The sequence below is a fragment of the Natrix helvetica genome (assembly GCF_964273705.1).
Source record: "Natrix helvetica genome assembly, chromosome: Z".
NCBI lineage: Eukaryota > Metazoa > Chordata > Lepidosauria > Squamata > Natricidae > Natrix > Natrix helvetica.
The window spans coordinates 43448768-43464982 of NC_138554.1; the positions used below are offsets into that span (position 1 = coordinate 43448768).

A 16215-nucleotide genomic window follows, 5' to 3' on the forward strand; every position below is an offset into this window, starting at 1 on the left:
GCCTTTGAAGATGCCAGCTATAGCTTCTGGAGAAACATCAGTACTAGACCCTGGCCATTTAGCTGAAAAGTCCAAAACTGCTTCAAATCTTTCTCTTGTTTTTCTCTTTGACTTTTTTCTCTTTCCCATACTTTTTTTAAATTGTTAACTTTCTTCCTACATTTGAAAGAGGTTTGACCAGTTCTTTGTTTTCTTTTGCAGGTAGTCCTCGACTTACGACCACAATGGAGCCCAATATTTATGTCATTAAGTGAAAAATGTATTAAGTAAGTTCTGTCCCATTTTATGACCTTTCTTGCTGCATTTGTTAAGTGAATCACTGTTAGTAACTCGGTTATTAACTGAATCTGGCTTCCCCATTGACTTTGCTTGTCAGAAGGTCGCAAAAGGGGATCACATGACCCCGGGACAGTGCAATGGTTATAAATGTAAGTCAGTGTCCAAGCATCCGAACATAAATCATGTGATCGTGGGGATGCTGCAACGGTCATAAATGTGAAAAATGGTCATAAGTCACTTTTTCAGTGCCATTGTAACTTCAAAAAGTCACTAAATGAACTGTTATAAGTTGAGGACTACCTGTACTGACACGTTTTCTTAAAAAACAAATTGTATCACACTCCCATGTTTATTTTTAGTTTCTAAAAATTAATACAGTCTTAAGAATCTGAAAGGGTTCTCAACAACAGAAACAAGAGTTGCAGTGGTGCAGTAGTTAGAATGCAGTACTGCAGGCTACTTCTGTTTACTGCCAACTGAATGCAATTAGGTAGTTCGACTCTCAACAGGTTCAAGGTTGATTCAGCTTTCCATCTGTCGGTAAAATGAAGACCCAGATTATTGGGGACAATATGCTGACTCTGTAAACTGCTTAGAGAGGGCTGTAAAGCACTGTGAAGCAGTATATAAGTCTAAGTGCTATTGCTATTAAGCCAACAGATACTGGGATAGAAATGATAGCATTCCCCAACACCTGAAAAACAGTATTGTGGTATTCCACATTTCATCCTGGAAATCCTTAAACCATTGAGTGCTCTCAGGAATACTTAAAGATCGCACTTCCTTGCTAGCATTGTATGTCCTTTCCTTCAAACAGTCTTTTGGGTGACCTTGCTTTGGACTTGTATTGCACCCTATAAAAGAGTTATATAGCCCTGCTAATTTGTTCTGCTAAATAATTCCCTGGATTCCTGCCTCAAAATTACTTCTGCTGTTTAGTATGAAATGTTGAATAACAGGGCTCCTTAGTTTGACTCACCAAGCAAAATTACGTTTTTCTTCAAAGCACACTTAAGGCCAATTATTATGATGCTTATAAAACTGGATAACAAGAATTGCAAGTTCTATATTAAGTTGTGCCCTAATGCACACTTCAAGGGGGGGCAAAAGGGATCAAGCCTTGCCAACACAGTTCTGACTGGCTAAATAATAATCCTACAGCTCTTTATAATTAGTATAGCAGATTATCGTAGGTAGCGAATAAAAGAAAAGATATACCATTAAATCCATTACTCATTGAATTCATGAGAAGTTCTAATTCTGCCATTCAAAACCAACCCCCCTGAATAAAACAAATTGCCTCTGCATGATTCAGAAAGGCTTTATGGGGGGCTTTTGGCAAAAGTCAAGGAAGCAAATGGCATTCCCTATTCACCTAAATTAAGATTCATGATGATTATGGTCCTACAAGCTATTTTGGAAGATGAAGCAAAAAATCTTAGAAATCCCCTTGCCATCTGAGGCAGAGTTGCAGTTTGTGGCAGCAAAACCTCATGGGACTTCTGAAATCTTTAGTGGCAAATCCAGAGTCTTCCTAAGGCTGCCAGAAAATTACTGGTAGACTTTGATTTACCCAATAATTGTGATTGGAATTTCCTCCACTAAGGTCACCTGACAATTAGCAACAGCAGTCTCAGCACTCCCTGTTGTTGCTGTTTCACGAGGATTGCAAAATGGTTAAACAAGTCCCAGATGGCTTGCAAGAAGGCCACGAGGCAAATAAGTATCTTCTGCCTAATCATGGAACAAGATGCATCATAAGCATGGTTGGACTTGGGAGTAGCTGCTACTGGGCAGGAAAGGGTACATGAGCGACTGATGAGATAAAGCGCTATCACAGTGAGGCCAAGACCTATCCAAAGCAACTCACGACCTTCCTTGTTGGCTTAGCTGTTGACTTTGTTTTGGGAATTTATTTATTTATTTATTTATTTATTAAACTTCTAGACCGCCCCCTCTCCCCGAAGGGACTCGGGGCGGTGTACAGGTACAAATTTAAAAAACCATACACTCGATAATATACATAACTAAAATTGAATTAAATATCCCCTGTACAAATTAATAAGAATTAAAACTTAAACCTTAAAACCAAACCATAAAATTTAAAAATACAAACTGAGGTGGGGAAGCTGGAATTAAGTGGGTTTTAAGTTTCCGGCGGAAGGAGCGGAGGTCCGTAGTCATTCTAATGTCAGGGGGAAGGTCATTCCAGAGGGTCGGGCCCATCACAGAGAAGGCCCTTCCCCTGGGCGTCGCCCGCTGCCCAGTGGAAAGCCAGCAGGGCAGTTGCAAATGGCAATCACATAACCATAGGACGCTGCAACCATCATAAATCAAGCTAGTTATCAAAACTGATATCATGTGACTTGTGCTGGGGTGCTTGAATGGCTGGAACTTTTAGGGCCAGTCATTAATACCACTCAGCACCATTGTAATTTCAAAATCCCTGATTGAGTAGTGGTTAAACGAGGGCTAGCTGTGTAATTTTTTTAATGTGATAGAAATTAAAACAATAAAACTGTCACCAGTTCTACGTTTGGCTCATATTGTTTTACTGTTTTTATTGATGTTATGTTTTTTATGTTTGACATGGCTTTTATAATCTGTAATGAATGAATCAAAATTTATTTAAGGTTCAAGACCAAACACAATAAAAGACTAGTAATCAATAACTAAAAAAAAAGTGAGAAAATCCTAACACAATTAGCAGCTAACAATTAATAGCCTGAGGGAGGAACCAGATGGCTTCTAACAGCTAAAGCTATAAATAAGAATTTTACATCATTCTTAGAAGAATGGTCACCAAGGAGAAGGGTAATAACTTCCTGGCCACAATAGCAATTAGTGTTATTAACAATTGGAAGTATTAAACTTCATTGTCCCTGAGTGTACAATGGACATTTCAATAGCACGTGTGAAATGGATTCCAACCAAGTCTTAATTTCTCTTAAAGAAACAAATTTGGATTTCATAGAAGCGGCATATAGATCTACTGGTTGTTGCCCTAACATTTAGCACCCAATTCTGACCAGAGTAAATAGTTTTCTACCTGAAGGATATAAAATGTGATAGAAATGTCTAGGGACAGATCTTTGAGGAGGAACAATTGTGCTATAGAAATAGCATTAGCTCTTAGACTTACATACCGCTTTAGAGTGCTTTACAGTCCTCTCTAAGCGGTTTACAAAGTCAGCATATTGCCCCCAACAATCTGGGTCCTCATTTCACCCACCTCAGAAGGATGGAAGGCTGAGTCAATCTTGAGCCTGGTGAGATTTGGAACTGCCAAATTGAAGGCAGACGGCAGTCAGCAGAAGTAGCCTGTACAGTACTGCACTCTAATCACTGCGCCACCATAGCTCATAAAAGAGTTGGAAGAGTTTGGTTCTATCATAATCTCTGTAAATCACCAAGTCTCTGGATTTCAGCAAGGTAGAAATTTGAAAACTAAACCAATACATACAAAAATGTTAGTGATTCTATTAAATATATTATGATGCCAGTTTAGATGCTAGTGGTTAAGGCAGTAAGCTAGAAAACAGAGTTTTCTGTGAGTTCTAGTCCCACCTTGTGTGTGAATAGGTTCACTGCCCTGAGTTATTTGTAAACTAATACAAAGACAGGATGTAAATAAATAAAATAAAAAATAAAATTGTGTTAATTATATTAAATTATTTTCAAGGAGCTTTAACTAAATCTACAAATAGGTTAAATTGAATTTCATTCTATATTCTTCTGCACCATATTCTTTACTACACTTTTTGTTGTATCCCCATAACAAAATGTGCTGACAACAGGTATATTGGTGAGTGGGGTAGAGTGAGGGAATAGGAAAGATCATGGGGATAGTCATCACTGTGCAACTGAAGCCCTTCCCCCTGTTTTACAAGTGTAATATTCATAAAAAAGGGGGAAGTCTTCAATCATATGAAGACTTAGTGTAAGTGTGCAACAAATACAGGTGTGTCAAACTCAATTTCATTGAGAGCTGCATCAGGGTTGTGCTTGACCTCGGGGGTCCAGAGTGGGCATGGCCACCTCAACCTCACGTATGTCGGCGCCTGTGGTGGCCTGAGTGCTCTGCCAGCAAAAACAGGCTCTTGAGCTCTGTTTTCGGCTGCAACGGCCTCCTGCAACCCTCTGCCAATGAAAACGGAGCAGCAGGCCCTCACTGGCAGAGGATTGCAGGAGGCAGAGCTGGGGAGCCCATTTTTGCTGGCAGATGCAGCATGGGCCAGTCCTTCACTGTTTTATTTATTTTTATTATTTATTTCTTGGATTTCTAAACCGCCCCCTCTCCCAAGAAGGGACTCGGGGCGGTGTACAGTCAATGCAGATAAAAATACAATCATAAAACAATTAAATACATTTGGATGGAGGAGATAGGTTGTACAAGAAATAAATATATTCTAAAACCCTAAAAACATCCCCAATTAAAAACCCAAACCCAATTAAAATAAATCCCCGGGAGGTAAAACTAAGAAAGTGCCAGGCCAGCTGATTGAAATAGGTGAGTCTTTAACTTTTGACGGAAGGAGCAGAGGTCGGTGGTGGTTCGAATGTCGGGGGGGAGGTCATTCCAGAGGGTTGGGCCCATCACAGAGAAGGACCTACTCCTAGGTGTCGCCCGCTGACACTGCCTAGCGGACGGCACCAGGAGGAGTCCCTCCCTGTGTGAGCGAATAGGTCGCAGGGACATGTGTGGTAGGATGCGATCCTGCAGATATCTAGGTCCTATGCCATGGAGTGCTTTAAAGATGGTGATCAATACCTTGAAACGCACCCGAAAGGCCACAGGTAGCCAGTGCAGCTCGCGCAGGAGCGGTGTTACGTGGGAGTAACGTGTACTCCCTAGGATAACCCGCGCGGCTGCGTTCTGAACTAGCTGCAGTCTCCGGATGCGTCCCAAGGGAAGCCCCATGTAGAGGGCATTGCACTGTTTCCAGGGCAGCCCCTTGGGTCAGATCTAAGCACCCTGCAGGCCAGATCCAGCCTTGAGTTTGACACTCCTGTGTTAGTGGCTACCATCTTTAATATTCTGATACAATGTCATCTCTTGCAGAGGTCCTTGGCTGGCAGAAATACATGTTGTTACCCAGTGAAATAGTATTTCAGTCAAGACAGCTGCAAACATGGCTATTTTCTAAGTCTAACAAATCACATCATCAAGTATGGGGAGGGGGAGAAAATGCATGACCAAGAAAGTAGTTGACACCCACCATTTGGCCCAGCTCTGACTCAAGGTCCGTTTTTTCCATACACAGCTTCTCATAGGCTTGGATCATCTCCTCCATCTGTTCTTCCCTTTCCTTGCTTTTCTGCAGCTGCTTTAGAGAGAAAAAGATAGGAAACAAATGAGCAAAAATCACATTCAGTAGCCACTGATTATCTAAATCTGTGACTGCCAGTTTCAAAGGCTGGAGACAGGCAATTGCATATTCCCTGCATTTTAGACCCTTACACCCTCTTCTGCCCCATATTAAACTCAGGAAAATCTGTTTTTTCGGTTTGTCTCCTGAGTCAGATGTGTTCAACCAGCTTGCTAATCAGCAGATAATTGTGTGGGTTGCTGTAGTAAAACAAAGCAAACCTAAATTAGGAAGATCATTCAGCAAAAATGGCAGCAATTCATACTGAATTTGGAGCCAGGTACAGGTATCATTTCAGAAAAGAAATGCGGAAGAACTCATTTTACAGTTAAAGAATGCTCAAGCTGCAGCTATTTTCACATAGAAAAGTGCTGAAGGTATCTTGAGAAAATTTCCATTTACACAACTGTGTGTACCTGCAAAATCTATTTACTAGAGGTGAAAATGGGGTGAATATTAATTACTCCATAGTAATTAATAGTTCATTATCTCCATTGCTCCAAAAAAAGAATTCACGTACTGGTAATCTACTTTCAACTAATATTTTTTCATGGATACATATTGTTCACCTAGCATTCTTTTTAGATACATTTGGAGTCAGAAATCTTTTCTTTTTGGGAGGTATTATGAGGCAAGAGTAGGTGTTTTAGATCTTTGCAGAAATGCAAATGCATTTAACCACTAGTCCCCAAAACTTTGGTTAGTTTTCTTCTATGGGGAGAGGTGTTAATTGATGCAATGGATATTTTAAGTCTCTCATCCAAAATATCTATTCTACTTATCCCCCACCGAAATATTTTAAAATGCCCCAAAGTGAAGAAGTTAGCATCCTCTATTCCAAGATTGTCCCACTGTCACGGTAGAAATATTAATTTCATGGAAAAAAGTCAATGCAGCTGAATTTTGGATTAGATTACTTTATGCATTTATTAATTCAACTCATTGCTCCAGCAACTCATACTGGATATGTAATTGAGATAGATAGGGAAATAGTTGCAGCATCATTGCTGTCACTAATTGTTTTGATTTGTCTCCTCCAAGTAAGCATTCTTTCTGACTGCCCTCAAGTTTTTAACTTTATTCAAATGACCTGAACAGAAACTCTCCCTCAGACTTCCTAGCTTAACATGAGAAGGATGGGATTTCACTATTTTAAACCATTATGTGACAAGTGTAAGAGGGTTCTATTTCAGTAGTAATTCTATAAAAAAAATTCACAATATCAAGAATGTAGAATATTCGACAAAATGTGTTTGGTAGAGATCATCTAGCAATATTAATTCCTAAGCCATAGACCAGGATTTTTTTTAAAGCCATACATACCAATACAATTAGCAAACCACTTTGTCAAAAACAAGTAAATTCTGCATCTTAAATAAGACATTAATTAAATATTGTCTGCATACATTTTGCTTTTCAGATGTAATTTTCTTTTCAATTTCTATCACTGTTAAGAAGTCCCTGTAAGCAGTCCACAGTGTGAGAGCTGAAACTTATGAAGTAGAAGACTAGAAAGGACCATCAAGTAAAAATATCTTAACTGCCTTTTAAGGCCACAAATCCACAAAAAAAGAAGTAAATACCTGTTTATTCGGAAGGATGAAAGGAAAAAGCCAGAATTTAAATAATGGACCACAAAACATGTCTGTCCTTCCTTCCTTCCTTCCTTCCTTCCTTTACTGACTGACTGACTGACTTACTTACTGCACTGTCATGAGCAAATGAATCATTGCATCTGAGGCCTTCTTTTTGTCTGCAATAAAAAATTGTGAGCCAAGGAATGCCTGGAAGTCTCCTGCCAAGTCTGGCCAAAAGCTGAATTTAGGGCGAAGTGTCTGGGTTTATTGCCTAGCCTGGGTGTGAAGTTTGACACAGAACACTGAAAATTAAGCACTGGAATCTTTGCTTCATCCTTCTCTTCTAGTGACAAGAGAACTGAAAATGTTTTAAGAGAAGGAATGCAGATGGTCCGTTACTAAATTAAGAATAGCACTGGAATAAGATTTCAACTACCGATATATCAAAAATACACCATTCCAAATTATTGAAGAACAACAGAAGGATGGTACCTTGACTCCCACCTCAATTCTTCTCTATCTTTTTCTCCTCTCCATCTCAACAATATTTAATCTTTAGTACAATGCTCCCAGTCCTTCCATGGAACTTTTCCCTTCGTGGGAAAAGTCTGCATACAAACCAAGTAAGATACTAAATCCAATTCTTGTTTCTCTAGCTGTGATAATCCTTCCTTCTTTTACAAGGAACAAGATTTACAACATGGTTGATTTCAAATTGTCAAGCATTTGGAGCAGGGGAGCTGATGCCACCTAGCCAAATTACTGATTCTGTTTAGAACTAGACATTGTGTTCTTCATCACAACCGTAAGTGGCTGAAAACCTGTTTTAAGGAGTAGAACTGAAAATAGCAGATACAGTATTTTTACAGAATTTAGACCTTAATCTGAAAATCAAACTCTGTACTTGTGTGATGAGTTCATATTAATGTAAAATTTAAATATATTTATAAAATCTTTCTTAGAGTGTCCAGTCAATATATGTATGTATGTATGTATGTATGTATGTATGTATGTATGTATGTATGTATTCTATCTGCCTCGCTCTCTGTCTGTGTTTCTCTGTCTCTGTCTCTCTCTATCCACTCACACACCAAATAATAATCTCAAGGTGATCTTAATATTAAATATGGTAGTTAGCTTAAGATAAAAATATTTTTCTATTACTATTACTAGTAATATTAATTACTTTCTTATGTTATAACATAGATCCTTTTTTATTTTATACTGTTTGTATAAAAAGTGAAATTATTTTATTCTTACAATATCATTTTCTAAAATTCTGCTAATAATAACAGAATTTTGATTAAACACTTGTTTATAAGCAGATGAAATAAACGTATTCCAACTAAATTTTTAAAAATCCTTATTTTCAATACTTTAAACTTCCTAAACAATCGAATGTTCATACTTTGTGTGTATTATATAAATATCACCACACTTAAATATTTATTGAACTAATGCAATGTATCAAGATTTATAACATTACAATAAAAAATAATAATATAGAACTAAAAAGGGCTGTTTATAAAGATTCTTTGTCCCAAAGAATCCCTTTGTTGTGATTATTGGTGGTTGATTGTATTTCTTATTTCTTATATAGTCACTTGATTATTCACTGCATAAAAGCTTGTATATTTAAAGTTTAAATAAAATATTTATACAATAAAGAAAGAAAAAGGAGGGAGGGAGGGGGCTATACAACCTTATGAAGTATGCAATGCTAAGAGAAACAACAATTGACCCCAAATCATCTCATGAATCTTGTAGGCTCAAGATTGAATTGAATATTTTAGATCCTCTTATCTCATTGTATTACTTTGGTTATGATGAGTTAAAATAATAATTAAAACTCCTAAAGAATACTAAATAGTTTCACTTTAATATAAATACAAATATGCCAAAATTCATAAAATTCTGCTAGATACATGTCTGTTCAAGACAAAAAAAAGTATTTACAGAAAATATAATTAATTTAAACTAATTTAAACCCGACACATTATCCACTGCAGTCTATGGCCTCCCTACTCCCTACTCAGAACAAAGGTATTAGTATTTCAGTTACTAAATTATCTATTTCTAGGAAAAGACACAACAGAAGGAACTTCATTCAGTCCTCTCCTTCTCTCTCTCTCTCTCTCTCTCTCTCTCTCTCTCTCTCTCTCTGTGTGTGTATTTGTGCACACTTGTGTTTGTCTCTATGTGCACAATTTTGGATTGTTGTCATTTGAGAGCTTCCTGTGCAAACAGAACCCTGAAATCTGAGATCCAGATGTACCACTGGTCTCCCCTAGCTGAAGGTGTGATCTGAGACATGTGAAACTCTTTCTATGTCTTTGCTACTATTAGTTACAGTACTTACTCACTGTACTTTCGGAAATTGAAAATATACAGGATCCTTCTTCCAAATGTGAGAAGATTAAAATTCCAGAATACAACAGAGAGTTGCACATCAAAATGAACACACCCTATTAAATTATCCTTAATGAAAATGGAGAGACTGTCCGTCTTCAGGCAACTGCAGCTATTGTAAATATCATTTTCTTATTAATTTTCTATACTATCCAGTGGTGGGAATCACTTACCTTCGCTACCACTTTGCAAATGTGAGTGCATTTGCACTGCATGTGTAGAAGGTTGCACATTACGTGGGGGCGGGGGGGGGCGGAGCCTCCAGCCTCCACCACTCACGGTTCACCTGAACTGGTAAGAATCAGCTGAATACCATACCACTGATACTATCATAGTCACATACTATTCAAATAAACCAAACCAAACAAACCCTCAGCCTTGAACCACATTTCAATTCACGAGGCAGTGGTACCATATGACAGAAAAAAATCATGAAAAGATCAGTAAGTTAAGTGCATACATTTTTTAAAAAGGTTGCTGAACCTCTCACCTCACGCTGGAACTGATTCAACTGCTGCTGGAGGTTGGCTTTCTCGCTCTTCAGAAGAGAAGTCTCCTTGGATTCATAAGCTGGGAACAGACGTTCTTCTCCAAAGTCACTGATCAATGGAAACTGCAATCCAGATATAAAAAATGCACGTCTATATGTGTGTATATATATATATATATGAGAATATTGTGAGTTTATGTACATACACACACATTTCACTATATTTGCACAAAATGGGAAGTAATAACATGTAAATCTGCATGTAAGATTTGAGTATCAGAGCGTTACAATGCTAGCTGCTAAAATAAACACAGGAAAATGATACTAAGAGTTATCTGGCGTGGACAAAGTAGATTTTTTAAAAAACAAACACTGGGTAAAATATAAATATATTCAATGCTTCAATTGCCTTTCCATGAAATTTCTAATTGAAGTTGATAGTAATCTGTGGGCCATAATATGAGAGCTATTGGTCTAAGGAGGAGGAGGCTCTCTATTTAGGTAGTTACTTTTATTTTATTTAAAATAAAAAACCAAACAAAAGGAAGGAGGTGTTGCAAAACTAACAAAACATCTCAACAGATTTATAACAAATGAGCATTGGCAGCAATATGACATTTTTCCTAGGTAAAAAAATAAAATAGACTGGCTAATGCCTAGTCAGCACATTGGTCCATCTAGCAACTACCTACCCTTGGCATGATCAAGTGGTCCACAGAGGTGTTTAAAAAAAATTAATTAAAGGCTACTCTAGCCTTCTTTATCGTTGCATCCTCCAGAGGTATTAGAATATAACTTCACAAAACTATTCTGGCTGAAATTTCTGAAAGTGCAGTCTCAATACAGGCGGCTGGAGAAAATTGTCCTCGCATAACAGGAACCAACACATTAAAAAGTAGGAGGGATGCACTCAGCCCCTATTGTGTGGGGTCAAAGTTCTGTAGCAACAGGTAATTACATTCATTCCTGCCCCTGTTAGGAGCAACATTTCCCCCCCTGAATTGATATATGCTATTTTTCTGACTGGTCTTACTTTAGACAGCTACAATACAATACAATACAATACAATACAATAGTAGAGTTGGAAGGGACCTTGGAGGTCTTCTAGTCCAACCTCCTGCCTAGGCAGGAAACCCTATACCGTTCCAGGCAAATGGCTATCCAACATCTTCTTAAAGACTTCCAGTGTTGGGGCATTCACAACTTCTGGAGGCAAGCTCTTCCACTGATTAATTGTTCTAACTGTCAGGAAGTTTCTCCTCAGTTCTAAGTTGTTTCTCTCCTTGATTAGTTTCCACCCATTGCTTCTTGTTCTGTCCTCAGGTGCCTTGGAGAATAGTTTGATTCCCTCTTCTTTGTGGCAACCCCTGAGATATTGGAACAATGCTATCATGTCTCCCCTAGTCCTTCTTTCTCTTAAGCTAAACATACCCAGTTGCTGCAACCTTTCTTCATATGTTTTAGTCTCCAGTCCCCTAATCATCTTTGTTGCTCTTCTCTGCACTCTTTCTAGAGTCTCCACATCTTTTTTACATCGTGGCGACCAGAACTGAATGCAGTATTCCAAGTGTGGCCTTACCAAGGCATTATAAAGTGGTATTAACACTTCACGTGATCTTGATTCTATCCCTCTGTTGATGCTACCACTCACCTTGATCTCATACATCTTTAGCTTCCGTTTGAGGTTTGTGTTCTCCCGCTCTAGCCCTGTCAAGCGATTCTTGATGTCATCATATGCTGTGATGAAAGCGAAGTGAGAGGCAGAACACATCTCACTGGAGAGGTCAGTGTTTGGACTGTCCAACCATTCATCATCCTGCACCAAGGCATCTTGGGTAAGGATGCTGATGTCATCCTCAAACATGGAGTCCATGACACAGTCTGGAAGGAGTGAGCATTTAGCAGGAAATATCAATGCATGGCCAAATCTAGCTGTAGGAGGTGACAAGAAACAAGAACAATAAGGGAAATAGCAAAATACTTTTTTTCTACCATTCCACTTCTTTTAAGCATCTTCTTATCATTTTTGTTATAAGCTGAGCAAAAGATCTGTATATTTGTAAATGGATTTTAATTGTTGAAAGCTATTCTGTGGGACAATATGTGTTTGGAATCCAGGATAAAGTCTAATAAAGAAATGATGCAAATATGCAGCTTAATAATGCAATACCAGAGGATGTCTCATAATGTCTTCATAGTTTAGTGGCACTTTAAACTATATGTTAATTTTTATCTCCCACAAGATAATATATTTTAATGAATATTAAAGGCTACTCTTTAGAAATTATATCAACATTTTTATTCATACTTTGTTTACATCTTCTGATTATAGACTATGTGCTTCCTATTGATAGCATATCATTTCTGTTTTAAAAAATTATGCTATACTAGTGTCATACTCTAGTACATATTTGTGTTTCTAACCCTTCATTTCTAAGTATGCTCAAGAATTGTGGTGGATTGCTCTCCCCGAGCTGCATCTACCAATTATGCTGTCTCATGCATCACATATTGCAGCAGTTTAGAAGTGCCTATTATGCTTATTGATGTGTGCTTGGAATGAAGTTAAGCACAAATTGACCAGACAGGACTTGCTTGGCATAACCTTATGTCCTTCCCACCTGTTTTCAGGGAGCACGAAGTTTGTCAGAAACACTCTTACTATAACTCTCATTCCCCTCCCCCACAATTCTTGTGTCAGAGAACCATTGTCTTACCTGAAGGGTCGTTTTCAGGGCGCTGCGAAGGAGAGTCCAAGCAAGGGTTAAATACAGCCAATCTGCCCAGAACTGAATTGAAACTTTAAACCACGCCTCTGGTGCTGATTATCTCCGGATTTTTTCAATGAAGACGTGGAACTGTTACGCGCTGAGAAGTCCAACAATGTAAATGAGTCAATAAGAAAACCAAATCAACTGGAACCGAAACGTTCGAACCGTCACCAGCGGAGCCAGACCCCAGGGTGGGGTGGACTCTCCTTCGCAGCGCCCTTCAGGTGACTCTTCAGGTAAGTCAATGGTCATTTTCCAGGGCGCTGTTCTGGAGAGTCCAAGCAAGGGACATGCCCAAGCTAATTGTCACTAGGGCGGGAAGCAGCAGCACTGAATCTCTCCGCTGGTATGAATGCCTTGAAGAACACGCCTCCCGAACACCCCCTCCGCTGATGCAAAGGTGTCCAACTTATAATTTTGGACGAATGGAGACAACAAAGTCAAGGTAGCCGCCTTGCAAATTTCCTCAATTGGTGCCTGGGTTGCCCAGGCTGCTGTGGTGGTGGCGCTCCTAGTCCAATGTTGTGAGGCACAGGTTTGGACTGCAGGACATGAACAAGGGCGATGCAGGCCCTCAGCCACCCACCGATCGTAGAGGAAGACACTTTCCTGCCCTGGAGGCAGGAATGATATGAAGAGTGACTCAGATCGTCGAAACCCCGCCGTGCGCTTGATGTACCTGCGAAGCGACCTGCGCACATTTAGCAAGTGCCAGCGTTTCTCCCTCGGATGTCTAGGATGTGGACAAAAGTCCGGGAGAACCACCTCCTGGGCTCGGTGGAACCAGGAATTGATTTTGGGGATGAATGACGGGTCCAGCCTGACAATTACCCTGTCTTGTCGAATCAAGCATAAGTCCTCTCTGACGGACAGGGCAACCAACTCCGAAATACGTTGAGCTGAGGTGATGGCAACCAAAAATGCTATCTTAAATGTCAGATGTTTGAGACTGGCAGTTCTGAGTAGTTCAAACGGGGGGCCGATAAGGGCACGTAGCACTACGTTGAGGTCCCAGGATGGATATCTGTGAACCACTGGGGGCCTCAGATTAGTTGCGCCCCTGAGAAAACTGCGAATGGTAGGATGCCAGCCTAGCGAGGAATGTCCATCGGAAGCCAGAATGGTTGAAATAGCCGCCACCTGACGGCGTAGAGTGTTACGCGCCAGGCCCTTGTCCAAACCATCTTGCAGGAAGTCCAGGATGACAGGGACCGAGGCTGAGGAGGCTGAAGTCCCACGAGCAGAGCACCAGCTGGCGAAGGCTCTCCAGGTAGCATCGTAGATCCGGGTCGTGGATGGACGCCTGGACGCTTGGATGGTGCAGATCACTTTCGCCGAGAAACTGCCTCTGCTCAGGAGATCCCTCTCAAGTGCCAGATGGCTAGTTGCAGCCACTGGGGCTCCGGATGTTGAAAAGCCCCCTGGCTGAGAGAGATCTCCTGCGGGGGGATCCACCACGGTGGTTCGACGGAGAGGCTCACCAGGTCTGCAAACCAGGTTCTTCTGGGCCAGAACGGTGCCACCAGCAGTACCTCCGCCACCTCTGACAGGATCTTCCGGATGACTCTGGGAAGTAGAGGCAACGGAGGGAAGGCGTACAGTAGTCCCCGCGGCCAAGGACAGTGCAAGGTGTTGACTCCTTCAGCACGCGGGTCATGGAACATTGTGAAAAACCTTGGGAGGTGCGTGTTGGATGCGGTGGTGAACACGTCTACTTGCGGACGGGCGAACCTCTGGGACAATTGCTGGAACAGGTGCGGATGCAGGCGCCACTCTGAGTGGTCAACCGTGGCCCTGCTCAGCCAGTCCGCCTGGGTGTTGGTCGTGCCTGAGATGTGTTCCGCCTGTAGGGACAGGAGGTTCTTCTCCGCCCACCGTCCTAGGAGTTCGGCCTCTGACATCAAGGATCTGGAGCGAGTGTCCCCTTGGCGGTTGATGTGCACCTTTGTCACAACATTGTCCGTCAGTATCCTCACATGGCGCCCTTGTATGCTGCACTGGAACTGGCGGAGGGCCAACTTGACTGCCCGCAGCTCCAGCCAGTTGATGCTGTGAGCAGCCTTGGAAGGAGACCACCTGCCCTGCGCTAGTTGACTGTGACAATGAGCTCCCCAGCTGTAAAGGCTGGCATCCGTCGTGATGGTGAGACGGACGGGTTCTTTGAAGGGGGACCCCTTTGTCAGAGCAGGGGACAACCACCACCTGAGGGAACGCCGTACCTCTAAGGAGACCGAGATTAGCCTTGTCGAGCTGCTTTTGTTGGCCCTTTGGTAAGGGAGCAGGAGCCACTGGAGCGGACGGGAGTGGAGTCTTGCCCAAGGCACGATGGACAGGCACGAGATCATTTTGCCTAGAAGCTGAGACAGCTGAGCCACCTTGGCCAGGGGCGACCGCTGCAGCTGTGCGACCCTCTCCCTGAGACTGGACACTCTCTCCGGAGATAGGAAGACCCGGCAGAAGACAGTATTGATGACGGCCTCTAGATGTTGTAGTCTGATTGTCGGAAGAAGATGACTTTTCTCCAGGTTTATGGAGAACCCGTGGTCTTGAAGCACCTGGATGGTGTACTCCAGGTCTCTGGTCGCCTGTTGGTGGGATGACGACTGGATGAGGACATCGTCCAGGTAGCAGTGCAGTCTTACTGGATGGGATCTGAGGAAGAAACTGCTGCAAGGATCTTCGTAAATGTCCTGGGGGCCGATGATAGGCCGAACGGCAAGGCTCGGTACTGGTAATGGTGGCCTGGGTAAGTGAACCTCAGGTATCGGCGGTGGGCTTTGCGGATGGGTACGTGGAGGTAGGCCTCTTTGAGGTCTATGGATGTCAATATATCCCCTGGCCTGATGCATCCCAAGATGGACTGGAGGGATTGCATTTTGAACCTCAGATAGGTTACATGATAGTTTAACCTTTTTAGGTCCAATATTCCCCTCCATCCCCCGGAATTTTTGGGAACCAGGAACAGGATTGAGTAAAATCCTGTCCCCTCCTGACCCGCCGGAACAGTCTCTATGGCCCTGATATCCCTGAGATTCCTGATCTCCTGTTCCATGAGGGACTGTTTGACTGGGCATGAAGGGACGGGGCACCTGATGAAGTGGCGGGGGGAGAGGGAGAGGAACTCCAAGGTGAGGCCCATGCGGATTGTTTGTAGGACCCACTGGTCCGACGTGATCTGCTCCCACTTGGCATGAAATAACTGGAGACGCCCTCCTATGGGTCATTTGTATCTCCTGAAGGGTCTGACCCAGACCCCCCCCCCGGAAGGGGCGTTTGGAGTAGTATTGCTGGCGACCTCTGTCGCGAAAGACTGATGGTCC

At 41.7% G+C, this 16215-nt stretch overlaps 1 protein-coding gene across 3 annotated transcripts in view; it reads right to left on the reverse strand.

Moving 5' to 3' along the window:
• Nucleotides 1-16215, reverse strand: part of TBKBP1 (TBK1 binding protein 1) — an 83749-nt gene that overhangs the window by 45627 nt on the left and 21907 nt on the right. The window contains exons 2-4 of one of the 3 annotated variants that reach the window (XM_081969730.1): nucleotides 11776-12052; nucleotides 10125-10247; nucleotides 5499-5603 (exon numbers count right to left, since the gene is read on the reverse strand). In XM_081969730.1, the coding sequence (XP_081825856.1) occupies nucleotides 5499-5603; nucleotides 10125-10247; nucleotides 11776-12052 (505 nt within the window). Of the gene's footprint in view, nucleotides 1-5498; nucleotides 5607-10124; nucleotides 10248-11775; nucleotides 12057-16215 lie in introns of all 3 variants that reach the window. The other 2 variants (XM_081969729.1, XM_081969731.1) reach the window with 2 other exon arrangements.